Consider the following 27,154-nt stretch of genomic DNA (forward strand, 5'->3'; position numbering starts at 1 on the left):
ACGACAAGACGCTTCAGGGTCCTTTGCTCAAACGCACTTTTAATGTGAAGACTTCCGGTCTGCCATTGACTGCTTCCGCTCAGTCCGACATTAAATCGGCACCGTACTTGTCTCAGGTTCGTATCTCGGGAGTTTTCCTCGGCAATCATGAAGCTGGACGCGCTGCGGCGGTTTGTGGACCAGCGACTGATGGCGGCCACCGACGACATTTTCCGGTTTTTCGCCGTAACGATCGCGGAGTACGAAGACGAGATGTTTCGGGCCCAGCAAGAGATCGAACGTCACCGGAAGCTACTAGATGCGGCTGGACGAACGGGAGACACACAGATGGACAACCAGGGCGGCACATCCGCAGGTCAGTGGACATCAGCGTCTCACTGCTGTTTGTACACGAGAGAGAAAATGGCTGCTGAATGCATGACGTAGCAGCTATTTACCACCAGATGTCGCTGTTCTTGTTGGCGAAGACCGGACACAAACATCTGGTTCCGCCATCAGGACAAAGTGAACACGTGATCAGGAACCCATCAACCTGTTGGAATCTGCACTTCTCATTCCCTGCTAGTCACTGTGCCTGCAGTGTTTGTTGACTTAGACATTAAATCCATGCTCATCGCTGAGAACCGCTGGTGTGTGGCCAGAACCCGGACTGGTCCTTTCACAGCACCAAGATTACCTATTTATTGTGTGGCTCATGGACACCTACTTCCTGGTTAACACGCAAGCAGACAGGAAATGGCATCCAGCAGGATCTGACGTCGTGTGGTCGAATTGATTAAAACGCTTCTTGTGTTGTCAACGCCATGATGTTGCTTTACGGAGATGGCAGGCCACCGTGTGTCCACTTTGGATGTGACCGCCATCTTTCAGTTGTATTGTTTCTTCCTACTCTGTCTGTGATTGGCTGGGACCCCAACCATCAGTGATGGACTTCAGTAGCCGATCACTGGGAGGTGGAGTCTCTGACTTCCTGTCTGGCATCAGGAAGAGACGTCACTGAGATACTTCCCTCCCTGGCACGTATTCACGACAGCGACCCCTCCAGATCACACATCTGGATTGATCAAATCCGCAGTGGTGGTCTGACCCTGAGTGCCCTGCGTGTGTTTGTTTTGGGTAACAGCCTGCAGAGGCAACAGTGCCGGCTGCCCCTGATCATGGCGATCAGCACCTGTCGGTATCTGTTATCCTCAGCTCGCGATTTTTCAGTTGTCTCACACGTTAGCAGTGTATAAAACGACATTAAATGCCTTCAAAGTTATCGTTTCAAACTGGTCCCTCCCAATCTTCATTGAAAGTCTGACTATCTTTTTTTTCCACCAGGTGTTCTGGCCAGTGAAGACGAGCAGTTAGGGAAGGGGCGGAACCTTAGTTGGCACCTAAAACGGGAAGAGGGCGGAGCTTTCAACGCAGACAACACCAAGTTTCCTGACTGGCTAAGAGAGAAACCGGAAGAGGACCTGGCGACTTCAGCCAATCAGATGCAGTTTTGCATTGAGGGTTCAGGACCTGGTTGCAAGCCAGATGTTCTCAGTGTGAAACAGGAAGCGGAGGAAGGTCATGTGGTGCCTGAGGCGGCGGTCAGAGCAAGGATCAGCTGCCAGCAGGACGGTTCAAGGAGAGGAACATTCCTGAAAGCTGCAGGTGAGTCATTTTTGGTGTTTGTCACAGACCTTGAGACTCAAACACGGCGGCGATTTACACAGTCAAGCCAAGGAGGAGAAGGAAATGGCTCCTGTGAGACTGCAGCGCCCTCTGCTGCCACAGACGGAAACCACACCTAGCTCAGTTGATCTGAACAGCGAAGCAATGATGGCATTTCTAATGATATTTTAAACTGAACCAGCACGTTGTTTTAATGTGGATTAACCCACAGAGCGCTTGACTCTGGCAGACTAGTTCACCTCTTTGCTTTTATCAATGTCTTGGAACAGCGAGCGTGAGCTGCTCGCCACCACGCAGAGGTTAAGTGGATCTCGTCGTAGCAGTGTGTCAGTAAAGTCAGGTCAGTGGCAGAACTGTGTTGCCCGTGGACTGATAAGAATACAGCAAATGTTCTGTCGGGTTTGAGGGAGTCAACCTGACCTGCGTGTCTGCTGCCAGAAGAGTCTCTGCTGAGCACTACCACCTCTGATGAGTCAGAGCCTGAGGGCGCTTATAAATGTGAAGTCGCCATGTTTCAGGTTTAACAGGGACATTTTGTAGAAACCTGATGATTCGGTGGAGTAAAATCTGGTAACTCCTCTTCTTGTTCTGTAGATGTTCAGGTGATCACCACAGAAGAAGAGCAGCAGGGGGAGAGCCTCAGCCTCAATCATCTGCATGTTAAACTTGAGGAGGGTGGAGCTTCAGGGCCCGCCGAGCCTGACGTCAAGTTCATACTGAGTCCTGATTGGCAGATGGATAACGAGAATAATGAAGAGAGTTCTTCATCCGTTCAGATCCAAGGGCCTCTGCCTGCCCCCTCTGAACCAGGGGGGACCTGTAGATCTTCAGGTGACCCCATTGGAAACGTCATCCAATCAGAGTCATCCATAGATGATAATGAAAACACTGGAGGAACTGAAGACCAGCAGGTTGCTGCCCAGTCTGAACCGGGCCTGCTGGGGTCTCTGGGTAGTCTAGAGTCTCTGGGGACCCTGGGGTTTCTGGGGTCTCGACCTCCTGATGATCAGCAGCTACTAGTTTGCAACAGCTGTGGCAGAGGCTTCAGCTCCAAACGGACTCTGAATAAACACCTCAGACTAAACTCATCACAGAACCAGGGCCAGATGTCCTGTAGCCTCCGCAGACCCAGAGCCCCTTTCGAGTATCATATGAAGTCCTTCCTCTGCAGGATCTGTGGTAGCTCCTTCTACACCCAAGGTATTCTGGTTCGGCATGCAGAGATCCACTGCAAGGAACCCGAGAACCGTTGCGGAGCCTGTGGGGATCATCTAGATTCCACTGAGTCCCTCAGAGACCACCTGCGGACCCACAAAGAGGTTGGTTGCACCTGTGATGTCTGTGGGAAGAAGTGTGGCTCCATCAAGAGGATGGAGATCCACAAGCGAGTCCACACCGGAGAGAAGCCGTACCGCTGCAGCTTCTGCAGCCGAGACTTCAGCAGAAAGGAGAGTCTGGACCGACACCTGAAGATCCACAGTGGTGACAGACCACATCGCTGCCACCTGTGCAGGAAGACCTTCACCAGGAGGGAGTATCTGGTTCAGCACCTGAAGACTCTACACTGTGAGAGACTTGGGCCCCCTGTGGGCCTGCAAGAGATTCAGCATGTCAGTGTGACGCTATGAACCACACCTGGGCCAGAATCCTAATGTAGGTAGGTCTGGGTCTGACAGTGGGCCTGGGTCTGTGCCTCAGTCCCACGTGGTTCTAGACCTGACTCCTACGTCAGTCTAGGTCTGACTCCTACATGGGCCTAGGTCTGACTCCCATGCGGGCCAAGGCCCGACTGCTACGTCGTCTATGCCTGACTCCCATGTGGGTCTAGGCCTGACTCCTACGTGGATCTAGGCCTGACTCCTACGTGGATCTAGTCCTTACTCCTACGTGGATCTAGTCCTGACTCCTATGTGGGTCTAGGCCTGACTCCTACGTGGATCTAGTCCTTACTCCTACGTGGATCTAGTTCTGACTCCTACGTGGGTCTAGGCCTGACTCCTACGTGGATCTAGTCCTTACTCCTACGTGGGTCTAGGCCTGACTCCCATGTGGGTCTAGGCCTGACTCCCATGTGGGTCTAGGCCTGACTCCCATGTGGGTCTAGGCCTGACTCCTACGTAGGCCTAGTCCTTACTCCTACATAGGCCTAGTCCTGACTCCTACGTGGGCCTAGGCCTGACTCCCATGTGGGCCTAGGCCTGACTCCCATGTGGGTCTAGGCCTGACTCCTACGTGGATCTAGTCCTGACTCCTACGTGGATCTAGGCCTGACTCCTACGTGGATCTAGTCCTTACTCCTACGTGGATCTAGTCCTGACTCCTACGTGGGTCTAGGCCTGACTCCTACGTGGATCTAGTCCTTACTCCCATGTGGGTCTAGGCCTGACTCCCATGTGGGTCTAGGCCTGACTCCCACGTGGGTCTAGGCCTGACTCCCACGTGGGTCTAGGCCTGACTCCCACGTGGATCAAGGCCTGACTCCCATGTGGGTCTAGGCCTGACTCCTACGTAGATCTAGTCCTTACTCCTATGTGGATCTAGTCCTTACTCCTATGTGGATCTAGTCCTGACTCCTTTGTGGATGTAGGCCTGACTCCCATGTGGGTCTAGGCCTGACTGTTACATGGGTCTAGGCCTGACTCCTACGTAGGCCTCGTCCTTACTCCTACATAGGCCTAGTCCTTACTCCTACATAGGCCTAGTCCTGACTCCTACGTGGGCCTAGGCCTGACTCCCATGTGGGTCTAGGCCTGACTCCTACGTGGATCAAGGCCTGACTCCCATATTTGCCGAGTCTGTTACCTGGAAACGCCCTCCGGCTGTCCTGGTGAGTTACACTTGGTCATCCATCGTTGCTCGTCATGGACGATCAAACTCAAGGGAACAGCTGGGACTCGTGAATCGAAGCTGAACAGCTGTGAGAGAGAAGAACGCTGGAGGACAGCAGCGATTGGTCGGATGTGAAGAAGAGCAGGAACTTGACCAGCTGTCCTCAGAGTCCATGTTGCTGCACACAAACCTGATAGAAGGTCGGACGTGGGATTCTTGAGTTTAAATCTTTTGAACAGTGTCTGAACGTCACAAGGTCCCAGACTTGTTCCGTTGCCTCGGGAATTAAAGGCGCTCCATTTTTCTAAACTTCCTGAGTTCCTGGACTTGGATTCTTTTTGTCATACACTTTCCTCCATATTAGTCTAATATTCCGATACATATTTAAAGTTGTAGGCTTGTCAATGATGGATTCATACTTTGCGTCGTTATTTCAGCATCATTTTTATTACATTTATCACAGTAACATCACAGTCAGAAATCCACTGGAAGCAGCCGCCATCATTCATCCGACCCAGTGACCTTCTGGTGTTGATGTACCCGACGGAGCAGTTGGTGTCCCAAAACTTCCAAATGATAACAAATCGATCCAAATTAATTTGGTTTTGAAGGCATTTTTGTGTCTCGCTCCCTAACTTTTCAGGAACGATGAACGCAGTTGGAGCGCTCTCGACTGGTGGAGGTGGGGATCAAACCAGGGACTTTACGGTTACTGGTTGAGGGCTTTACCTCTGGAGCCCTAATATCTGAACTCATCCAGTTTTAGTTCCAAGCGCTGGCCTATGTCCCAGCTTCTGTCAATACACATCAGCACATGGATTTTTACCTCTGTAATTTGGAGGATTGGGGTCAACGTGTCACCACTGGCCCTTTGACCTCCGTGTTGACCTCACAATCACTAATCACCCATAACTCAGTGTGCAGCACAGTCACAATGGACCAGCACCAGGCAAATGTCACAGATATCTAGAGAATATTTAGTAATTTAATCTGAGAATTAATTGATAGGATGGGATTATCAATGAGGGGTTTGACCCAGACGCACTCTTTCCGACAGTTTATAGTGAACAGTTCATGTGTCAACTCCTAATTTACAAATTACAGCAAAGATGGAGGGAAAAACTTGGAAAGTTACAATGAGAGTCCCAAAGAGCGTTAATAAATGGTTAAAATTCACCCCCAAATTCACAATTCAGTTGTCATCTACTGACCGAGTTGAGGCTGAAAGGATCAGGTGAAGTTTTTCAGCCACAAAACTCTGGTCTTCCAAGCAGCCGCAGTTCCCGAACCTAAGAATGAGACGTAATAAAACACCGCCATTTTGCCTGTCAGAGGTGTCATGAAGCCTCCAAATACCAGTGTTCATTTTTTCATGGTTAATTCAGGATAACTGTCGTAAACTAATGGAAAGTACCTAAATTCTATTGATGAAAATGGAAAAAACCTGCTCTCTGCTCTCATCTCAGGTCTGTATGTCAACACCAACATTGAAACACTCTGGATGCGACACAATATCACTGTCCTGTTCAGGGTCAGGGGCTGGAGCCCTGCTGCCCCCTGGAACAGACCGGACAGGCAGCCATTTGCCCTGAAGGGCCATTAATAATCTTCAAACAACCCAATATGTTTTTGGTGTGTGGGAGGGAGATGGAACCCCCTGAGAGAACCCGTGCAGATGTAGGGAGAACGAGCGAACTCCCACCGGAAAGGCACCAGCTTATTGTTCTAATGTTCCAAACACAATTTCTGTGTCAAAGGAACGTTTCATATCTTTGCTGCTCATTTTCTTGAGTTATTTTTCTGATTTCTTGATTTTTTTTAATGTTTTTAAAACCCTCAGAGAACCCAAACGTCATCTGTTCAAAAAAGGCAGAAAAAACTCCTAAATTCGCAGAACTAAAACACCATCAGATGAATGTTTCCTCTGACCCGGGTCCGGGTGTGACCCGGGTCATTTTTCGGGCGTTTCACGCTCATTTGGGGACGGCGTTGATCTTTTTCCGGGTTCAGTGCAGCAGGTTTCTGATTGGCTGGAGCGCGAACAGATGTCCTCTGCTTCTATTGGTCCAAACTGACGTCACTCAGTTGTGTCAAGCCGCTGATTGGTCAGGCGGCCGGTAGTGAATGTCGGTTCTGTTCCTGCGGGGGTCGGAAGGAGCGGGACCGAGAGTGAAGCTGCCCGAAAATAAGTTTTAAAAACACACACTTCTCAACCGAAGCGTCTCACGCCGCGGTACACAAACTGACACGACTATCAAAGTCTCCGGTGAACCGACAGAAACATCTAACACCTCCCGGTCCCGGAGTCCAGCGCCTCTCAGCTCCCCGGGGCCCGGCGAGGCGAAGCGGGAGCAGATGGAGCCCGCACCGGCCAAGGCGAAGCCGCAGGGCCGGCTACTGGTGTCCACGCAGCTGGACGCCAAAGACGAGCTGGAAGAGGTAGGCTGAGCCGCCGTGACGGCGCAGGTACAACCAGTAGCCCGGTTTCGCCCCGCTCAGAACTGGTGGACGGGCCAGTCCCGGCGGTTGGAGCCGTTTCCTACTCAAATCAGCGATCGAATACAAAGAGATGGAACCATTTCATCAGGCTAGTTAGCATGGCTAGAGGTGGCTAGCCTCGTTAGTTTTGCCTGGCTGAGGGTTGAAGAGTGTCTATGTGTCACCCTGGAGCGGCCGGGTGTCGAACAGCGGCTGAGGGTGGCGTTCACAATGTTTAGGTGCCTCTCGTGCGGTAGAAAGTCACTCCTCTTACGCACAGTTAGCCTAGCATGCTAATCCCAAGTAAACATACGGGTGGATAGGTGGTGGAGGCGCATGCGCCGCGCCGTCACTGTCAATAAGTGTGATGCTCACAGATGTGCGTCTGTCAGCTGTAAGCGTGTGTGTTTCAGTCTGGCTACCAATTGTGGGGGAGTGTTTTTGTGATGTGTGTTTGCCTATCACCTCTAAGAGTGTGTGTGTGTGTATTTTTGAATGCGTGTTAGTTGCAAGAGTGTGTTTCTGATATGTGTGTGCGTGTTGTGCAGAGATTGGAGCGTTGTGTGACCATCGTCCAGGCGTTGTCCAATGGGCTTTCAGAGAGAGAAGCCAACGACGCACTCACTGCCAATGTAAGACCCTCAAGTTACTCACACACACACACACCCATCCTGCCACTGCCTTCAGTCGCTCCTGCTGACAAACCTCAACTCTGATGTGTCAGCTGATCACTATGGAAACGTCTGTGGAGATGTTTTTGTGAGACTGCAGCGAGAATCGTCCTGATAGAAAGGAGCCTCCAGACTTTAGACACTGTGGGACTGAATTTCTGGATTTTAGTTAAATTCCATCATCTTGGTTTATGAAGAGTCCCCACCTAGTAACCATGGTAACCAGCACTAGCTTGGTGTGGAACTTGCTGTCAAGCTCCCAGAGACAAGTCTCTCATCACTCCTATAAATATAAAAGCTGAACCCCGACAATTCAATTTAAATTGTCTTATTACATTTCACATGAATCGCAGACAGGCACGTCCTTAAAGAGCTGTGATAGGGTGACGGGTCAAAGGTTGTGTGATGTCATGGATCAGAGTGCTGCAGCGGCATTGTGACCATCCTATGACCCCACGCAGGTGTGTAAAGGCCCTCAGCAGCACGAGGAGGTGTGTCTGGGACTCTTCACACTGGTCCTCATAGAACCCGCCCAGGCCCAGAGGGTGAGCCACAACCCCGCCCTTGATCATGTCTGATGGTACATCATGCCATGACCTCAGTGTGACCTGTGTGTGTGTGTGTGTGTGTGTGTGTGTGCGTGCGTGCGTGTGCGTGTGTGTGAGAGACAGTGTTACAGAGACCTGGCATTAGTCAACAGAGATGGGATGAACATTGTCCTGGTGAAGATCAATCAGATCCTGATGGAGAAGTTCCTGAAGCTGCAGGATGTCCCCCGAACACAGGTACACACACGGGTACACACACTGGTACACGCACGGGTACACACACTGGAACACACACGGGTACACACACGGGTACACACACTGGAACGCACACTGGTACACACACGGGTACACACACGGGTACACGCACTGGTACACGCACGGGTACACACACTGGAACACACACTGGAACACACACTGGTACACACATGGGTACACACACGGGTACACACACGGGTACACACACGGGTACACACACTGGAACACACACGGGTACACGCACGGGTACACGCACGGGTACACACACTGGAACACACACGGGTACACACACTGGAACACACACGGGAACACACACGGGTACACACACGGGTACACACACTGGAACACACGGGTACACACACGGGTACACACACGGGTACACACACTGGAACACACACTGGTAGACTGTATTTACATCTGCGTCCTGTGATGATGTCGTCAAGATGAGATGGATGAACATTTTTACGTGTGCACAGCTGGCGTGGCTCGTCAGGGAGCTGGTGAAGAGTGGCGTGATGGGAGCTGACGGTGTTGTCATGACGCTGCTGAAGCAGATCGCAGGTCAGACAAACACACAAACCGTGTTGGCTCAGCGGCAAGGTGTTACACATAAGCAGCCATCCTTTTGTGTTCCATGCGTCTGTCTGCAGGTGGCGATGTTTCCACCAAGAACCTGTGGCTGGCCGAGAGCGTCCTGGACATCCTGTTGGAGCAGAAGTAGGACCCAGCTGTCTGCTCTCATGTTGCACATGCTCCGCCCTCAGTTACTGTGTCGCTGATGGTTATGTGTTCTCAGGGAGTGGGTGTCGAAGAGCGGGATGCTGATCGCAATGGCAGTCTACACCTACCTCCGCCTGATTGTTGATCATGGAGCACCAAACCTGCTGCCTCTGCGCCAGAAGGAGGTGGACTTCTGCATCAGTATGCTGAGGGAGAAGGTAGGAGCGAGGGAGGGAGGGGGCGCGGCAGAACGCAGCTGGTTGTTTTCATCCCTGAGACGCTAACCAGGGTGCCCGTCTCTCTGTCTCGGTAGTTCATGGAGTGTCTGATCATCGGCAGAGATCTGGTCCGGCTGCTGCAGAACGTTGCTCGGATCCCAGAGATGGAGCTGGTGTGGAGAGACCTGCTGCACAACCCACAAGTCCTCAGTCCTCAGTTCACGGGTGAGACTACACCTCCCAGAGTCCTTGGCTCACTGCTGCTGGAGATCAGTGGATGACTGACAAACCCCCACAAAGACAGTAACAGTGTGTGTGTGTGTGTGTGTGTGTGTGTGTGTGTGTGTGTGTGTGTGTGTGTGTGTGTGTGTGTGTGTGTGTGTGTGTGTGTGAACGCGCGCGCATGTGTGTGTGCACGCGTGTGTTCGTACGCTGCCATGGCAGGTGTCCTCCAACTTCTGACTGCTCGGACCTCCAGGAAGTTCCTGGCGTGTCGTCTGACCCCCGACATGGAGACTAAACTGCTGTTCATGACCTCCAGGGTAACACATGAGCTGTGATTGCCTGGTGATTGTAGGTTGTCCCTGATGACCTCACTGTCTGTCACCTGTGCTCAGGTGCGATTCGGGCAGCAGAAGCGCTACCAGGACTGGTTCCAGAGACAGTACCTGTCCACCGCCGAGAGTCAGTCTTTGCGCTGTGATCTAATTCGCTACATCTGTGGTGTGGTCCACCCGTCCAACGAGGTGCTAAGCTCTGACATCCTACCACGGTGGGCTATCATTGGCTGGTTGCTCACCACCTGCACGGTAAGTGACGCGACGTGGGCTAAGACAGGAAGTGTAGAGGTCAGCGTCTTCTGATGTCAGTAACCAGTCCGACAATCAATGTGTGTCTCCAGTCAAATGTTGCTGCCTCTAATGCCAAGCTGGCTCTCTTCTACGACTGGCTGTTCTTCAATCCCGAGAAAGACAGCATCATGAACATAGGTGACACACACACACACAATTTCTCGCTCTCACTCTCTTAAATCTCGGTACTTGGACCACAGCGACGCCTGACAGCAGCTGTCCTGTGAAAAGATTGAAAATGATCCATTGAAGATGAAGGGACTTGCTTATCTTAGCTAGCTAGTTAGTTTAGCTAGCTGTGTTAGTTTAGCTAGTTGTGCTAATTTAGCCAGTTGTGTCAGTTGTATTAGGCAACATGTCTGCTCCACATGTTCTAAACAAGTTCTATTGTTGTGTGAGTCAGAACCGGCCATCCTGGTGATGCATCACTCCATGAAGCCTCATCCCGCCATCACCGCCACACTGCTGGACTTCATGTGCCGGGTAACACACACACACACACACACACACACACACACACTGTCGAAACTAGCTCAGACAAAACTAATTTCATTTATTCCATGTTTCCTTCCTCAGATCATTCCTCACTTCTTTCCTCCGTTGGAGTCTCAGGTTCGTCAGGGTGTCTTCAACTCACTCAACTTCATTATGGAAAAAAGAGTCCTGGCGTGAGACACACACACACACACACACTTCAGTTCACCTCACAGTGATGACTTATTATTGATTGATGGATCTGTGTGTTTCAGTCACCTCGCTCCGTTGTTTGATAATCCAAAATTGGACCGTGAGCTGCGATCGATGCTCAGAGAGAGATTCCCTGAATTCTGCAGTGCACCGTCCCCGCCCACTGAGGGTACACACACACACACACTTGCATAGATCATAAACACGACAGTGAAATCAAAGTAAAACTCAGATTCAATGTGAATGTGGATCCAAACGTTTAGTCATGTGATTAAATATGAAGACATTTGTGTCTGCAGTGAAAATGGAGGAGGTTGTTTCCATGGAGATGGACAACCATGTGTTGGACAAGGAAGATGGTTGCTATGACAATACAGAGGCTGCCTTCAGTGACGACGAGGAGGAGGTCAACAACAAAGGTGACTGCAGGACAAACATTTCCAGAGCACTTTGAACTGATTTAAACTTCAGGAAGTCTGTCGATGACATCACGCCGATGGACGGTCTGTCGGTGACATCACAATGACGATCAGTCTGTTGGCTAATCACCGTGCAGGAAAGAAGCGAGAGTTCAGGTTCCATCCAATCAAGGAGGCTGTGATCGAGGAGCCTGCTGACATCACACCCTGGCTTGACCAATTAGAGGACACCATGAAGGAGAAAGTGCTGCAGCTTCAAAAATCCAGGTGAGGTCAAAGGTTGCTGCTTGAAGTCGTACAACGATGAGTCATCAGTAGTTGGTCATCACTGACATCACTGTGTCTTTAGTGACACGGAGACTCAGTGTGAAGTGATGCAGGACATCGTGGACTTGATCCTGGAGGTGAGCGACTCTTGGGACTCTGATTCTAATGAGTTCTACCTTGGTTCTACCAAGGTCTAACTGGGTTCTGTCAGTCTCTACTGAGTCCAAACTGGCTTCTATTCAGTTCTGCAGAGTTCTAACTGACTTCTATAAGTCCTAACTGGTTTCTCTGGACTTCTACTTGGTCCTAACTGGGTTCTGTCTGGTTCTACAGGAGGACTTTGACACGGAGCAGATGTCAGCTCTGGCGTCTTGTCTGGCAGAACTTTTCAAGGATCATTTCAGAGGAGACGTTCTACCAGAGGAGATATCTGAGGAGTAAGAACCTTCACGTTCTCCCGGCAACCGTCAGGAGCATTAACAAAGAGGGACAGGATGGACCAGTCTACCTGAGTCTCTGACCGCCTGTTTGTCCCTTAGGTCCCTGGAGGAGTCTGTGTGTAAACCAGTCTGTCTGGTGTTCAGGAACCTGGTCACCATGCAGGAGGACAACAGTGGGTTCTCCGTTCTGCTTGGCATGCTTGCAGAACTCTACCAGAAACAACCCAAGATTGGTTACCACCTGCTGTACTACCTCAAAGCCAGGTAGCACCCACCAGACACCACATGTCACCTGCCGTGTCTGCTAATGTGTGTGTCTGCTAATGTGTGTGTGTCTGCTGGTGTGTGTGTGTCTGCTGGTGTGTGTGTGTGTTTATGTGTGCGTGCAGCAAAGCAGCAAATGGCAAAATGATGCTGTACGAGTCCTTCGCTCAGGCAACTGCCCTCGGTGACCTTCACACGTGTTTGATGATGGACATGAAGGCGTGTCAGGAAGACGACGTCCGATTACTCTGCTACCTTACCCCCTCCATCTACTCTGAGGTACGCACACACACGTCTACTCAGAAGTACACGCGCACACGCGTCTACTCAGAAGTACACGCGCACACGCGTCTACTCAGAAGTACACGCGCACACGCGTCTACTCAGAAGTACACGCGCACACGCGTCTACTCAGAAGTACACGCGCACACGTCTACTCAGAAGTACACGCGCACACGTCTACTCAGAAGTACACGCACACACGCGTCTACTCAGAAGTACACGCACACACGTCTAAATGTGTTGCATTCAGTTTCCAGATGAGACTCTGCGAAGCGGTGAGCTCCTCAACATGATTGTCGCCGTCATCGACTCCACTCAGGTAACGAGGCTTTTAACGAGTGCCGTTGATTGATTTTTGTTGTTTCTGAACTGATGTGTCATCAGTTCGACCATTAATTGCCCCGGGGTAAATCAAGTTTTCTGAATCTGAATCTGGGACCATGTTAACAAACTGCTAGCCAGGTGTCACAAGAAGAAGAAGACCCACAGATTGGAACCCAGGAAACTGCGAGCAAGAAGTGAAAGTGTGTTCACGTGTTAGCTAACATGCTAGGTGCTATACAATATGCTAAGTGTGTGTGTGTGTGTGTGTGTGTGTGTGTGTGTGTGTGTGTGTGTGTGTGTGTGTGTGTGTGTGTGTGTGTGTGTAGTTACAGGAGCTGATGTGTCACGTGATGATGGGAAACCTGGTGATGTTTCGGAAAGACTCGGTCCTCAACATCCTCAGTGAGCCGGCACTCTCACGATGGGCGTGTTGCTGGAGGCGGCTCCTTCCTCACGTCCTCTTCTTCTTCATGTGTTCACAGTTCAGTCTCTGGACTGGGAGACCTTCGAGCAGTACAGCACCTGGCAGCTGTTCATGGCTCACAGCATCCCTCTGGAGACCATCATCCCCATCCTGCAGCACCTCAAGTATAAAGGTGAGGCTGCTGTCCGTCAGTGCCCCACCCCCCAGCACGGACTCGCTCCCGGCCCGTGTCTTGATGGACGTGTCTTGATCTGTGGACCAAATGGGAAGGGAATTAAGCAGATTTGCATCATGGGAGTTGTAGGACCCAACGATATTTCTGTCCCTCTCCTTGACAGGCCCTCAAGGGAGGTGGAGGTGTTCACATCTCATCGTTCCTTCACGTGTTGACATCATTTGTTGTGTGTTTACAGAACATCCAGAGGCTTTAAGCTGCCTGCTGCTGCAGCTGCGGCGAGAGAAGTACGTAGCCGTCAGTCCCCGTGTGTCCGTCTCTCTCCATCCGTCTCTTGGTCTCTGTCTGTCATTGTCCTCATATCCCCGTCTTCATCTTTCTCAGGCCAAGTGAGGAGATGGTGAAGATGGTCCTGAGTCGTCCCTGTCACCCAGAAGATCAGTTCACCACTAGCATCCTGAGACACTGGGCGTCCAAGTATGATGACACGCTGGGAGAACACATCAAAGCCCAGCTGATCAAGAACAACAACCAGCCACGCAAGAGACAGAGGTGAGGACACGCAGAGACACAGCAAGGAAAACACCTGATATCCTGCAGTTAACACTGTAGAAACCTTGTCAGCGGATTCTGTCTCTCTGTTTCTGTCTTCAGTCTTCGTAGTTCCAGTAGTAAACTGGCCCAGCTGACTCTGGAACAGATCCTGGAGCACCTGGACAACCTGCGCCTGAGCCTGAGCAACACCAAGAACAGCTGTCAGTCACACTCCTGCAGTGGTTACCGGTTCATTACTGTCCCTTCACTGTTGATACTAGTTTATTTACTGCTAGTTACTTGTTATTACTGATTTATTGCCACTTGTTTATTTTTATTATTCAGTTATTTACTAGTTATTATTTATTAGTTATTCACTGTTATTATTGATTATTGGTGTCTCAGTCTTCAGTCAGACTCCGATCCTTCAGGCACTGCAGCACGTTCAGGCCAGCTGTGATGAAGCACACAAGATGAGGTACACACACATACACACACACACACACACACACACACACACACACACACACACTCAGAGGGATGACATCACTTCCTCCACTGGCAGGTTCAGCGACCTGTTCGCTCTGGCAGAGGAGTATGAAGATTCGCAGTCAAAACCTCTGAAGTCTCGTCGTAAAGCTCCCGCCACGTCGCCACGGTCAAGGAAAGGAGTGGCTCCGCCCACCAACAATGAGGAAGAGAGTGCCTCCAGTAGTGCCTCGGTACGTAACACCCGCCCTGCCGCCGGTGTGCGTTGACGCAGGTGTGCACTGATGTTGGTGTCAAGTCGTCCTTTCTAACTTCTTGTGCCTCTCAGGAGGAAGAGGACTCAAAGCCCAAAGCGCCGAAGAGGAAGAGGAAAGGCTCGTCGGCTGTTGGCTCCGACAGTGACTGATGAACTTTGGTTGTCTGACCAATCGCACGCCAGCTGCCTGACAGACCACCAGCCGCTCTAACCGCTGCGAGAGGCCCCTCCCCCTCCCAGTCACATGCCCGGAACGCCACGGGAGGGCAGGGCTCTGAGACGCCACTGTCTTTTAATCCATGTGACTTTCACGTTGTGACTCTACTAATGTTTCCAAGGAGACGAGAACTGAACAACGGCTGGCAGGTCAAAGGTTACCATATGGCTGTTTTCCCACAATGCACTGTGAAGAGGAAACGAGGAACTCTGGGAGACGACTGATTTTAACACACGACCACGGTGATGAAGACGAGTTGTTCTGTCTTTTTTTTTTTCCACTTTCCGTGTTTGTGTTTTTGAGGGGGGATTGTGGACTCTTATTGTGGAGGATCCTGACTTTCTGCTGTTTTTAGCAGCTGCTTCCTGTTTGTCCCGCTGCAGTAAAGTGTCCTCGTGATGGAAGAATTCTTATAAAATCTGCTGGTTTGAATCAGGAGTGGTCTGTTTGATCCAAAGCATGAAGATGGCGTGTAAACTTTAACATCAATCACAGCAACATCAGATCAACGTGTGACCAGTCACACATGAACTTTTGTCCACCTGATGATGTCATTAGAGAAGGGGGGGTTAGAGTTTTAACGCTGCTCCTCATTAATCACTTGTCAGTCCTCCAGAGAAAATGTGTCTTCCTGCTCTGACTGGTTTAGACGAGCTGCTCGGTGGATCGGCGCTCCTGACAGCCGTGAAGGAGGTGTGTGACCTGGCTGACGCTGTGCTAGCAGGCCAGGTGAGAGCACAGCTGAGAATTAACCCTCAGAAACACCGTAAACCACCAAAGCGGAAAACAAATGTCCTCCTGTTTGTGGCGTCAAACCCATCCAAAAAAAAAAAAAAAATCAACCAAATCAGACGCATTCATTGTTTGAACAACTGCGACACTCCGTTAGCCTTCGTCCAGTATTTTCTCTGGAGAACATCCGGAGTGCTCCAACACAGCTGGAAGGTTCTAAGACACAGCCGTCCTCTCACCTGCTGAGGGGCGGACACTGAACCTGTGAAGCTGAGAGCGAGTTTTGATGCTGCTGGACAATAAAAGCAGGTTCTGTGCGGTTATGTGGTGAGAGAAGAAGAGAATGTGTCTCCTTACTGGTTAGTTGATTAATGAAGGGGTGAATAAACATGAAACAAATCAACTCTGGATCAGAAGGTTCACTGAGTCGATCAATAACCAATGAACAGATTTTTTGTGGACCCTCATTCTGGTTCTGTTCTCTCTGGTTGTGGGCGAACTCCTTTTCGGGACCATGTGACCTGTGACGATTAATGTGTCCAATTTGGATGACTTGGGGTGTTGGTGGTCTGATGAGGTCACCAGGTGTGGGGTCACCTGACCCTGCTGCTGCTCATAAAAGGAGGAGACCAGGTGCGTTGACGAGCTGGTCTGAACCAGGTCACCGGCTCGAGCACACGGACCTGATAGAGACGCTACAGTGAGTCCAGGTGGGTTACGCGTGAAGCCTGAACTGAGACTGATGAGGTAATTAATCAATCGGTGACGTGTTCGTCTACAGGACCATGTCGGCCGTCAAGTCCTCCTCCCTGCGAGCTCTGGTTCTGACTCCAGAGCGGATCCCGACTTTCCTCATCCCGTCCCGAAGCCCACGCCTATTTCTGTCACCTCGGCCTCTCCGGAACTCCCCGGACCGGACCAGGCTGCTGTCCGACCCTGAAGACGACAGTCCTGTATTGAGTCCCGAGAACCGCACCGGCCCGGCGGCGTCCCCGCGGTTCCAGCTCCGCCTGCCGCCACCGCGGATCAAACTTGCGCGCCGCGCCGCCGCGCCTCCGGAGGGCGCGGACACCGACCTGTCCACTCGCGCGGCGATGTCGCTGCTGCACGTGGGGAAGGTGACGACACCATACGGCTTCCGCGCCGTGCTCGCCGGGAGCCCGTGCACGAGCCGGCGTGAGTCGTTGTTTCACCGGAGCAGACAGACGGAAGACGTGGCGGCCCCGGCTCCGCCTCCCGAACCGAACTCTGGACACGGCAGGCCTCGCGTCTGCCTGCGGCCTGTCAGAGCGCTCGGCTCTCAGGTGATGAAGGCGCTGAGTCCTGCCAGGAGGACGGAGGCGCGCTAACGTCACTCCTGTCTATTTTATATTTTAAATAAAATGTGTGTTTTAAAGTGACTCACTGAGGACCAGAGCCAGACTCTTTATTTATTCGATCCACAAATCAACAGCTCCAAGGCCCCGACGGTTCAAGTAGCACACCGACCCCGTGTGACAGTGTTTCAACGTGGAGGGCCACTAGGACGGGGGGGGGGGGGTAGGAATCAGACTTCAGATTCTCAGAAGAGAGGAAATATAGAACATAGATCTGTCATTGTAACATGTACAACGAAATTAAAAGTGCCGACCAATCAGTGCAACAATCATAAAAACTAAAATAAAAATAGCTAAGAACTAAAAGGACTGGTGTTGCACAGAACCCTTGTTACATTTCCATATGTATGTGGGGCAGAAGCTGTTCCTGAAGAGGTTGAAAACAGCTTCAGACGTGAAGGCACAAAAAATAGAGGAATTCAAAATTGGAACTTCTACTGCAATTCGGGGGGGGGGGGGGGTGCATGTGAGCAACGTTTGACGTCAGGGGTCAAACAGCGTGACAGTCAGTGGCATCAACTTGTGAACTCAAAGATCCCAGCAGGGTCCGGCCTCACCGCCGACGGGAGCGCCGTCGTTTTCATGCCTGAGTAAAACCCAAATCTACGACATGAGAACCGGTCGAGGCGTGAAAATCTGAGGAAAACAAACGAAAGTGACTTGCATTCATTTGAAGAGGAGCAACGTCCGCCCCATGACGCCACTTCCTAGTGCAGTGGCGTCATCCTTTGTTGACGCACGAACGCACAAGCCGGAAATGTAGTTTTTGCAGAGGCCGACGCGGCATATGGCGGGTAAGTGAGCTGCAGTATAATTCAGCTTGTTTTTGAAATTAGTTACGTCACTTGAACCGACCTGGTCGTGAGGAACCAGAGAATCTGGACCCACGGGTGCACCGATTAACCCTCGTGCGGAAGCTGGCTACCTGTTAGCATGCTAGTTGTTTAGCCAGCCGGTTCACCGGTAACCTGAGTCCGATCCGACGGCGAGAGGCTCACGGAAGCGAACTCCAACTGACCGAGGCTCAAGTTTGAAACGTGAGACACGTACAAATAACGTTCTGCTCCTCTTCATCCTGAGTGTGTAAGTTCTAGCATGACCAAAAAACGACAATGACGTCACCTTTTTAAAAACGTATTTACATCAAAGCAACAACAACTGGAATTGATCAGTGATAATTAGTAAGTTCCAGCGACCAAGCTGTGGGTCGTTCACGTCATTACCGTCCGTGATGTCATCAGCAGAGTCACTGGTTCTGGTGCAGAGTCACTGGTTCTGGTGCAGCATCTCCTCCTCCTCCTCCTCCTCCTCCTCCTTCTTCTCTTTCTTCTTCTTGTGTTGTTTTATGGCGGTTGGCAAACAGCTTCTGGTCCATTACCACCACCCTGGTCCACTGTGCCTCTTTCTAATGTGATGATGTCACAGTTTCAGAGGTCAGAGGCCATGTGTCATCATGATGAATCCGGTCCGCAAACGCCTCAAACTGGGTCCGTCCAGAAGCCAATCAGCCGTTACTGATGCCGACGCTGATGCCGGCGTCACTGTCATCTCCCAGGATGCTTCGCAGCTACAGGTGTGTTCAGCTGCTGAAGGAGGCGGAGCTGAGGACGAAGAGGAGGAGGGTTACCTGCTGGTGGAGGAGGACACTACTGACTCCAGCTTGGTCATCACCATGGGTACCACACTCACCAACTCTCTCACACACTCACGTGTGTGTGGGTGCCTCAAACACGACATTCACTGACCGTAGTCTGCTGACTCAGCAGAGAGGATAAATGCCGGTTGCTAAGTGGTTGCTAGGAGGCCATTTCCACACTAAATGATGGATGGTGTTCCAGCTATTAGTCAGAGCCCATAACGAAAACAGGAGTCAGCTAGAAGGTCCCACACCTGCGTCTCCCCCACCTCAGTCTATTTACACTGTGACATCACACTGTGACATCATACTAAGCCTCATTTATGTGTCAGACGACAGCCTGCTGGAAGGAAGGAGGAGGAGAGGGGTGAAGAAGAAGAGGAAGCAGATGGAGGAGGAGGAGAAAGGCAGAGCTTCGGAGAGTGAGGAGGAGGAGGAGGCGGGAGTAGAGTTGGAGATTGACAGACAGCTGGACCAATCGCTGGAGACCAAGTCCAGACAGCACAACCTGACGACAGTGAACGTGCGGAACATCCTCCATGTGAGTTGACACCGGCGTGTTGGTACTTCTCAGTGTGTAGTGTGTGTAGTTCTCAGTGTGTCTCAGTGTGTAGTAACACACTAAACTTGCTGTTGACCTTTTGACCTACAGGAAGTGATCACTAATGAACATGTGGTGGCCATGATGAAAGCTGCCATCAATGAGACGGAGGCTGTCCCCCCATTTGTGAGTGCCAACGTCCATCTTCAAATGATGTCATTCTGCGCCAGCCAGTAAGAACGATGTTGTGATGTCATCATTCTCTTCTCACTGAATTTTTTCCCCTTCAGGAGCCCAAAATGACTCGATCAAAGTTTAAAGAAGTTGTAGAGAAAGGAGTGGTGAGACACGTCGACCTGTCTGTCTGACATCTATCCTCCCGTCTGTCTGTCTGACTGAAGTCCCGCTGACTGTCTCTCTCTCACAGGTCATCCCAGCCTGGAACATTTCTCCCATCAAGAAGTCCAGTGATGTCATCAAGGTAAAAGGTCCAACAGGTTGTGGCGGTCATGTCTGAACCTGGACGCCAGTGTAGATCAAAGTCAGGATCAGGTTTGTGTCTCTCCAGGCTCCTCAGTTCGTGGACATCCCTCTGGCTGAGGAGGACTCCTCCGATGAAGAGTACTGTCCTGACGAAGACGAGGAGGACGAGACGGCTGAAGATGTACGGCCCTGCTCTGCTCTGATTGGCTGCTCTACGGACCGATGCTCGTGATCGGCTGTAATTAATTATCAATCGGTTGATGTGTTGCAGACGTTCCAGGAGAGCGACATAGAGAGCACCGCCTCGTCCCCCAGAGGAAGCAGGCTGCACCGGGGGGAAGAGGACAGCAGCAGCCCCTGGCAGGTACCAGGCCTGACACTCCGCGATCTGTTGATTTATGGTCACATGACACGGCGCCATGCATTAACCCTTAAAACACCTCCTGGCTTTCCTCCTGTCAGACATCCCGCAGCAGGTCCCGGCGTGTGAGGGTGGGGTCTGTTTCAATGGGTCCTCCTCCTCCACCCAAAGCTCTGCCCCCTAAAGCAGTGACGGACAGCTCCTTCCTGGAGAAACTTCATGCTGTGGAAGAGGAGCTGGCCGTCTGTATGGAGCCCTACCAGGTGGAACCCAGGACCAGTCGTGTAGAACTTTAGGATAATTCGTTAGAACTCTACTATCAGTCAAGAGATGGTGACAGATGTTAAGCTCCGCCTCTTTCCTTTAAGTATACCGTCTCCTCTTTCAGCCTCTGTCAGAGTCTGAAGACGAGGTCGGTCTGATGGCGTACCGCACGCGTTCCAAGCGTCCGCTACGTGATGTCCCACTGGGCCAATTGGAGGCGGAACTCCGAGCTCCAGACATCACACCTGACATGTATGATTCTAACTCCGCCCATGAGGACAGGGAGTGGACTGATTGGCTGAGGGGCCTGATGAGCTCTGACGTGGACAATGAAGGTGAGAGGAGGGACAGGTGTGTGGATCTTTGTGAGGACTGTTGTTGTCACCGTGGACTCCGGGACCTTGAGGGTCCTCCAGGTGTTCTTCAACGATGATGATCATCAATTTTGGACATACAGTTACCATGGCAACTGGCATGTGTGGTTCAGCCGGACACTTTCTAATACTGTTAGTCCATGGCAGACAGTCTCAAATGTTTCCCCTGTCACCTGACCAACTGACCAGCCTCAGCTTCCCTTTGGTTCTAGGACATTTTCTGAATCATTATGATGGCGAGGATTTAGGCGTCCCGCAGGGTTAGACTTTGTTAGCATCATGCTACATGTTAGCCTCAGTAGCTTTGTCTCTTCCTCAGAGGAGTGTGATGATGAAGATGATCCAGAGTACAACTTCCTGGCCGACATTGACGAGCCAGACCAGGAGGATTACCGTGACGACAAGGCTGTCCGTATCACCAGTCAGTATTCACACATTCCAGACACACACACACACACAAGGGTAAACATATTGACCTCTGGTTTGTTTTACAGAGAAGGAGGTGAATGAACTGATGGAGGAGCTGTTTGAGACGGTGAGACACACGCATACATTGCTCTCTCTTACACACACACACACACACACAAACACACACACCGCTATCATAAGACCCACTGAGGTCTGTTTGTGTTTCCAGTTGAAAGAAGACCTGGCCGGACAGGAAGTTGACGATGACGGCCATGAAGAAGAAGAGGAGCCACGAGCCATACAAACACACACCTGTGAGGAGCAGCAAAGAATGTATGTAACACACATGTGGGAGAACACACACACACACACACACACACACACACACACACACACTTGCTTCTTTCTCACTGAGCCTGGGTGATCTGTCCCCAGACAACCACATGGAGACGAGGTGGAGGTTGGTCCCGTCACAGAGCTGCGTACCGTGAAGCAGCAGCTGGAGTTCCTCAAGAAGAGACGACAGGCACACACAGTTTTGGACACACACTCACACACACACATGACAGAACCGCACACATTGAAGCTAAACACACAACAGAGGATGAGACTGCAGACACAGCTTCAGCAGGTACACGCGTGCACACACACACACGTTAAAGAAAAATTCAGCCTTCCATTTAATGATAACACAACTCTGTGTGTGTGTGTGTGTGTGTGTGTGTGTGTGTGTGTGTGTGTGTGTGTGTGTCTCAGCATGTCCAGCTGTTGACTCAGATTCACCTGCTGACATCACCTGTGACCAAACTTCAAAGTGAAGCTGAAACCACCCGACAGTTCCTGGTAACACACATTCAGACACACATCATTACAAACTTGACATGTTAGCATCACAAGAACAGTGCGTTACTGTCAATCTAATTAGCATGTTAGCATCTCTAGTGCTACTTCGTTACCCTCACTAACAGTGGCATGTTAGCATTAGCAGAACTAGACAATTGGTGATGGCAATATGCTAAAATGTTACCCTCACTAGCATCAGCATGTTGGAGGTAGCACATTACCTTCACTAGCATTAACATTTGCTGCATCTCCATTGCTGCCCTGTTACATTCTCTAGTGTTAGCATATCTTCATGTGTCTTGGCATGTTAGCATCTGCGTTGCTGCCTTGTTAGCTCACCCCTTTTACTGATGATTTGTCATGGCGAGGAAGCTACACACTCACCTCCAGGTCAACAGTGTCATCGGCCCGGTCAGAGCTGTGATTGGTCTTTCCCCTGTGTTGCCATGTCTCCATCAGTTTGAGTTGGAATTGTTGGCGCAGAGAGGCGAGCTGCTGATGTCATCCATCAGTCCTGGTTTCTGCAGCATTTTCAGAGCCTCCAACCTGCAGGAGGCGCTGACGCTGCTGGAGGAGTTGCGCCAGGCTCCCGTCAGGTGCCCACCGCAGGAGTGTGCACCCGACGCCCGTGGATACAGTGAGTCCACCTCCACTCCACCTCAGCTGCAAAAACAACACAGCTGTTACATCATCGGCGTCTGTGTGTCACCCACAGTGCTCTGCTGTGATTGGTTGATCTGTTCAGGCTGATTCTACATTCTGTTCCACTTTTCCCTTCGGCTCTATGAGCAGAACACAATCTGTTCCAGGTTGCAGCAGCATAGCTGTCAGGTGTGTGTTCATGTGTGTGTTCTCAGTGCGGCGTTTCCCTGTCATGCCAGCTGAACTGGCGTGGATCTTTGCAACTCGACCTGTCTTCCTGTACCCAGAGCTGCTGCCATGTGTCAGCCTAGACCCGTCTCTGTACTGCCCCCGCAGGACAGCCACTTTCAGTGCAGCTGAGGACTGGTACGAAACACACACGCGCGTGCGCGCTCCTGGTGGGCTCTCAAAGGTGAGGGAAGTCTAAATATGAGGGTTAGTGTCAGGATGACGATCTACGATGCTGCGTGTGCCAAGAAAAACATGGCAGGGAATTTCAGTTCTATTGAACAAAGAACAATGAAAGTAAATTTAAGAGCAACAAAAACAAATTGCTGAGAATGAGGAGAAGCAAGGACGAGCGAGGGTGCAAGGTCATTAAAGCAGTAGTAATCAGGGAGCGTGGATCCCACAGCTGCCGATGAGTTGAACAGCTGGAACATTCAGCCACTGCAGATGACGAAGAGTGTTTGTAGGTCTCTGGTCCCAGGCCCGACCCGCTAGAGGACTGATGCGAGGTTTTCAATAAACTAAACTGATAATTGATCAGAGTCCTATCGGTGGTGTTTCTGTGTTGATGTGCAGCCTGCTGGTTCTGGGTCTCAGGAACATGGAGGGGTCATGTGACCCGACCAAGCTGGTGTCTGAGTTTTTACTAAGAAAGACTCTGGTTCAGGTCCGACGCAGGATCCTGCAGTGCTGCCGACCCGGTTCCCCCGACAACATTGTCAAGGTGGCGTAAAAGCACACATACATACATACACACATCTACAGGGCCGGAACACACATTCAGCTTCTGTGTGTGTGTGTGTGTGTGTGTGTGTGTGTGTGTGTGTGTGTGTGTGTGTGTGTGTGTGTGCGTGCGTGTGCAGGCATTCCGGTATCAGCGGCTGCTCTGGCCTATGGCAGTGGCATGTCATCGTGCGGATGCAGCAGAGAGGCGCCCTCCGGTGGAGAGAGAGGAGAGCATCATGCCTCTGTGGCTGGTGGTAGGAGATCTGTTACCATGACAACCAGATACAGCTGTTGTTCTCAAACTTTGCTATCACTTAGTTTGTTTGAAACGGGAGAGTGCAGTGATGACTTGTGTCGTTGGGTGCTGGTGATGTGAGCTGGCTTTAATCGTGCCTGTTTCATCTTCACAGCGGAGTCTTCCTGTCATCTACCGGGCCATCAAACATCTCAACGCTCCTCTCGGCTCCGTCCCAGAGGCCCCGCCTCCCTCCAGGTCTGGCCGAGGTCGTCAGAGTCAAACCCTCCTCCGCTCTTCCTCCTACAGCTTCCCTGCTGGCACACGCTACCCGCCTCGCCTCCCCACCAACCTTGATTTCCGCCGTGTCGGCTTTATTCTGCTGCAGCCGCCCCTCCCACGTCCTCACCCTGCCTCCTCCCACCTCACTGATCGACCAGTGGATCCCTCCACTGTCTCCATGACGATCAGACAGCAAATCAGTAGCCACTATCTGACTCTTGCCAGCCTGAAGAGACGATCTGCTGGAGAGGAATTCACCTTGAAGGAAGGAGGAGTGACAAAAGGGGGCCTCACTCCTTCCCCTTCTGACAGCCCCGCCCCCTCTCAGGTGGAAGTTCAGGAGAACAGTGATGTCATTGATGGGGAGGAGGAGGAGAGTGATGTGATGCTGGCTCTGTCAGAATCCTCACCCAGCTCACCTGGTGATGACCTGCCTGACCCTGAGGAGGCGGAGTCAGAGACTGAACAGGAAATGATACTGATGGCGTCAACAGAAGGAGGAGGAGGGACGTCTTCAGATGAGTGTGGAGCACCGGCTGACCAGCAGGTATGACGCCAAAGACTGCATCTCAGACAACCACGATGTGGCGCGGTTTGTCATGACTGTGTGTGCGTGCAGGGGGAACCGCCATCTGAAGGAGCTGAGGATGATGATGGAGATCAGAGCGAGGTGGAGGATGTGGCGTTTGCCCAGGATTACCTCGTCAGAGTGAGATACTTGTCCTTTTGTCCTCAGTGGAACTGAATTTTTCGATGCACCGTCATCAACGCGTCGAGAGGGTTGTCTTGACTTCCTGTTGTTGTGCAGGTGTGCAATGCGGTGGCGGCGTCTCCGGCCCGTGCCGAGCAGCTGCTGCGGGTGTTGGACCAGTTCTCGTCTGCGGGGCCCCTGGAGGCCTCAGGGGACCCGGAGCGTCTCTACGACAGACTGAGCAGCGTGCTGCAGCCGTGGCCTCAGCTGCTTCGAGACTTTGCCGCCTTCCTGAACCGCGCTCAAGCCCAGCGCTGTGGACTGGTGGGTTACATCACTCTGACATGAGTGTGATGTCACTCAGGTGCAGGTGAACTGGCCGTTACTCTTTTTTTTCTGTGTTTTTTACGATTCAGCTGGTGGAGCAACAGACGTTTGAACACAGTCGACAGTTTCTACGGCGACTGGGGCGGAGCCTGGGTGAGGACTCCTCCCTTTACCAGCAGGTGGTGTCAGTGCTGCAGGGAAGCTCCACGCCCTCACCTGAGCACATAGAGAAGGTAGATGATGACCTTTGCCCTTTTCATTAATGATGGGAGCATCAGCTTCACCTTTTAAACTGATCAGGAAAACTTGCGACAGGTTTTGGACGTAAACACGCAGGAACCCACGACACACTTGACCTCACCTGACCTCACCTGACCTCACCTGACCTCACCTGGCCTCACCTGACCTCACCTGGCCTCATCTGTTTGATCAGTAAAAGCTCATGACTGATCATCACAGGATTTGACTTCCTGTCTGTGAATATGATCCTCCATCTTGATGAAGAAACCTCATGTGACATCACCATGATGTCATCATGTGAAGGTCGAGTCGGTATGAGCGTCTCTTGAACCGTGTCTCTATGGTGACCCTGACTCCGTCTGACTGCTGTCGTCCCTCAGATCTCAGCTCTCCTCAAACACCACCCCGACTTGCAGCAGGAACTCAAGGGGCTTTTCCTGCACCTCAGGACCCAGTCGCCTCCTGTAGCCGCGAACTCGGAGACCACAGAAACCAACTGCATTTCCCAGAATCCTCCAGACAAACCCAGGGAGCGCATGGACAAGCAGACATTTGGTGAGAGCGAAATGGGACAGGGTGCTTGGGAGGAGGAGGAACCAGAGCGGGCGCTTCGAGCCAAAAACATCTCGATGGGCTCCAACGGAGAGAAGCTGGTCGTCTGGACGCGGTCAGAGTGTGGAACATGTTCCTTCTAAACACGACGACCTTCCGCTTGAAAGACATTTTTAACAGTACCATTTTTACAGGGAGGCAGACCGCACCATCCTCACCGCATGTCAGCAGGGAGGAGCCAATCAGAGGACGTTCAGACGAGTCTCTGCCCAGCTGGGAGACAAGACAGCTCAACAGGTGAGAAGGGGCGGGGTCTCTGCAGGTCAGCACCTTGCTCTTCTTCTGTTTCTAAAATGTTTTTCCTTCAGGTGACTTGTCGTTTTCAAGACCTCATGACTCTTTTCTACTCTGCAACACGAAAATCCACTTCCTGTTCATCAGAAAGCCAGCCAATCAGGCGTGAAGCCGCCCCGGACTGAATCTTTGTTCCAAACTGTGATGATCTAGATCAGTTGCCATGGCACCAAACCCGACTCTTCAGTTTCTTGGTGTTGTCGAGACTCTTGATCCAGCAGGTCTGGACGTGGTGGCATGTAGAACCGTTCAGGAGCGCAAGACCAGAATTCCTCAGGAGGTTCTTGTGTTTGTTACGTCACAGTGAGTTTCTCCAGTCAGTGACCGGGACACGTGATCCTGTTGATCTACGCACCCTAAAAACACCTGGATGGATGTTTTCAAGTTCCACCGTGGTTCCAGAGTTCTCCAGGGGTCCAGAGGTTAAATGTTCTTCAGAACTGAACCTGATCCCACGTTCTAACCGCTCCTACCACAGCTGTTATTTTTACCTCCAGTTTCATATTTATTATCTGCTGTGACCTTGTAGAGGCTCCGCCCCCTGCTAGAGTGGAAGACTATGATGTTGGCGCCGCAGCCACGTCGGACTGAGCTGACAGAAACTGATCACATGATCAATCAAGCTTGACTTTCAAGTCTTTAAACACACAGGAAAGTTTGTGGCTGGTGTTCTACTCAGACTCCTGGCAGCCGGAGGGTTCTGAAGGTTCTCTGAAGGTTCTCGACAGTGTGTTTATCAAGTTAAATTGTTCCGTTTTTAACAACAATGTCGTTTGGAGGAGATGTTTGACTGAAACCTTTCTGTTAATAAAAAGTTGATGTTTTTTGGGTGTTTTTTTTATGGTC

The 27,154-nt window shown here is 51.3% G+C and overlaps 4 protein-coding genes across 7 annotated transcripts; all 4 read left to right on the forward strand.

Moving 5' to 3' along the window:
* The first annotated feature begins 69 nt into the window (after positions 1–69).
* On the forward strand, positions 70–4,848 carry LOC147240279 (uncharacterized). Its single transcript, XM_086193387.1, has 3 exons — positions 70–355; positions 1,324–1,644; positions 2,260–4,848. Exons 1-3 carry the CDS (start codon positions 148–150, stop codon positions 3,291–3,293), a joined length of 1,563 nt encoding a protein of 520 aa, XP_086049513.1. The 5' UTR covers positions 70–147; the 3' UTR covers positions 3,294–4,848.
* Positions 4,849–6,593: 1,745 nt separating this feature from the next.
* On the forward strand, positions 6,594–15,445 carry ints3 (integrator complex subunit 3). Its single transcript, XM_086193325.1, has 29 exons — positions 6,594–6,933; positions 7,521–7,604; positions 8,105–8,188; positions 8,315–8,428; positions 8,923–9,007; positions 9,097–9,163; positions 9,243–9,384; positions 9,480–9,609; positions 9,829–9,926; positions 10,002–10,193; positions 10,286–10,373; positions 10,639–10,718; positions 10,812–10,903; positions 10,985–11,091; positions 11,222–11,341; positions 11,479–11,608; positions 11,691–11,745; positions 11,942–12,045; positions 12,148–12,312; positions 12,438–12,591; positions 12,845–12,913; positions 13,245–13,320; positions 13,401–13,514; positions 13,756–13,804; positions 13,902–14,069; positions 14,172–14,272; positions 14,457–14,529; positions 14,617–14,773; positions 14,869–15,445. Exons 1-29 carry the CDS (start codon positions 6,850–6,852, stop codon positions 14,944–14,946), a joined length of 3,060 nt encoding a protein of 1,019 aa, XP_086049451.1. The 5' UTR covers positions 6,594–6,849; the 3' UTR covers positions 14,947–15,445.
* Positions 15,446–16,278: 833 nt separating this feature from the next.
* LOC147240281 (uncharacterized) lies at positions 16,279–17,145 on the forward strand. Its single transcript, XM_086193545.1, has 2 exons — positions 16,279–16,445; positions 16,527–17,145. The coding sequence occupies exons 1-2, from the start codon at positions 16,279–16,281 to the stop codon at positions 17,092–17,094; spliced, it is 735 nt and encodes a 244-aa protein (XP_086049671.1). The 3' UTR covers positions 17,095–17,145.
* A 546-nt stretch (positions 17,146–17,691) lies between these two features.
* Positions 17,692–27,120, forward strand: gon4la (gon-4 like a). Of its 4 annotated transcripts, none has more exons than XM_086193315.1 (26): positions 17,695–17,915; positions 18,547–18,797; positions 19,090–19,298; positions 19,410–19,484; positions 19,589–19,639; positions 19,726–19,779; positions 19,867–19,962; positions 20,053–20,145; positions 20,244–20,405; positions 20,531–20,741; positions 21,100–21,201; positions 21,275–21,315; positions 21,418–21,521; positions 21,624–21,819; positions 21,945–22,031; positions 22,491–22,668; positions 22,889–23,039; positions 23,478–23,625; positions 23,765–23,881; positions 24,038–24,691; positions 24,764–24,853; positions 24,953–25,159; positions 25,252–25,395; positions 25,783–26,069; positions 26,149–26,251; positions 26,323–27,120. In XM_086193315.1, exons 2-26 carry the CDS (start codon positions 18,575–18,577, stop codon positions 26,431–26,433), a joined length of 3,894 nt encoding a protein of 1,297 aa, XP_086049441.1. In that variant the 5' UTR covers positions 17,695–17,915; positions 18,547–18,574; the 3' UTR covers positions 26,434–27,120. The 4 variants fall into 4 exon arrangements, 3 of the variants coding, with proteins under 3 accessions (XP_086049441.1, XP_086049443.1, XP_086049442.1); XM_086193317.1 differs by lacking the exon at positions 17,695–17,915 and adding an exon at positions 17,968–18,204; XM_086193316.1 differs by lacking the exon at positions 17,695–17,915 and adding an exon at positions 17,968–18,158.
* Positions 27,121–27,154: the final 34 nt, after the last annotated feature.

This window comes from Aulostomus chinensis, chromosome 22 (assembly GCF_037954235.1).
Source record: "Aulostomus chinensis isolate RoL2024-O1b breed Wild chromosome 22, RoL_Achi_v1.0, whole genome shotgun sequence".
Lineage (NCBI taxonomy): Eukaryota > Metazoa > Chordata > Actinopteri > Syngnathiformes > Aulostomidae > Aulostomus > Aulostomus chinensis.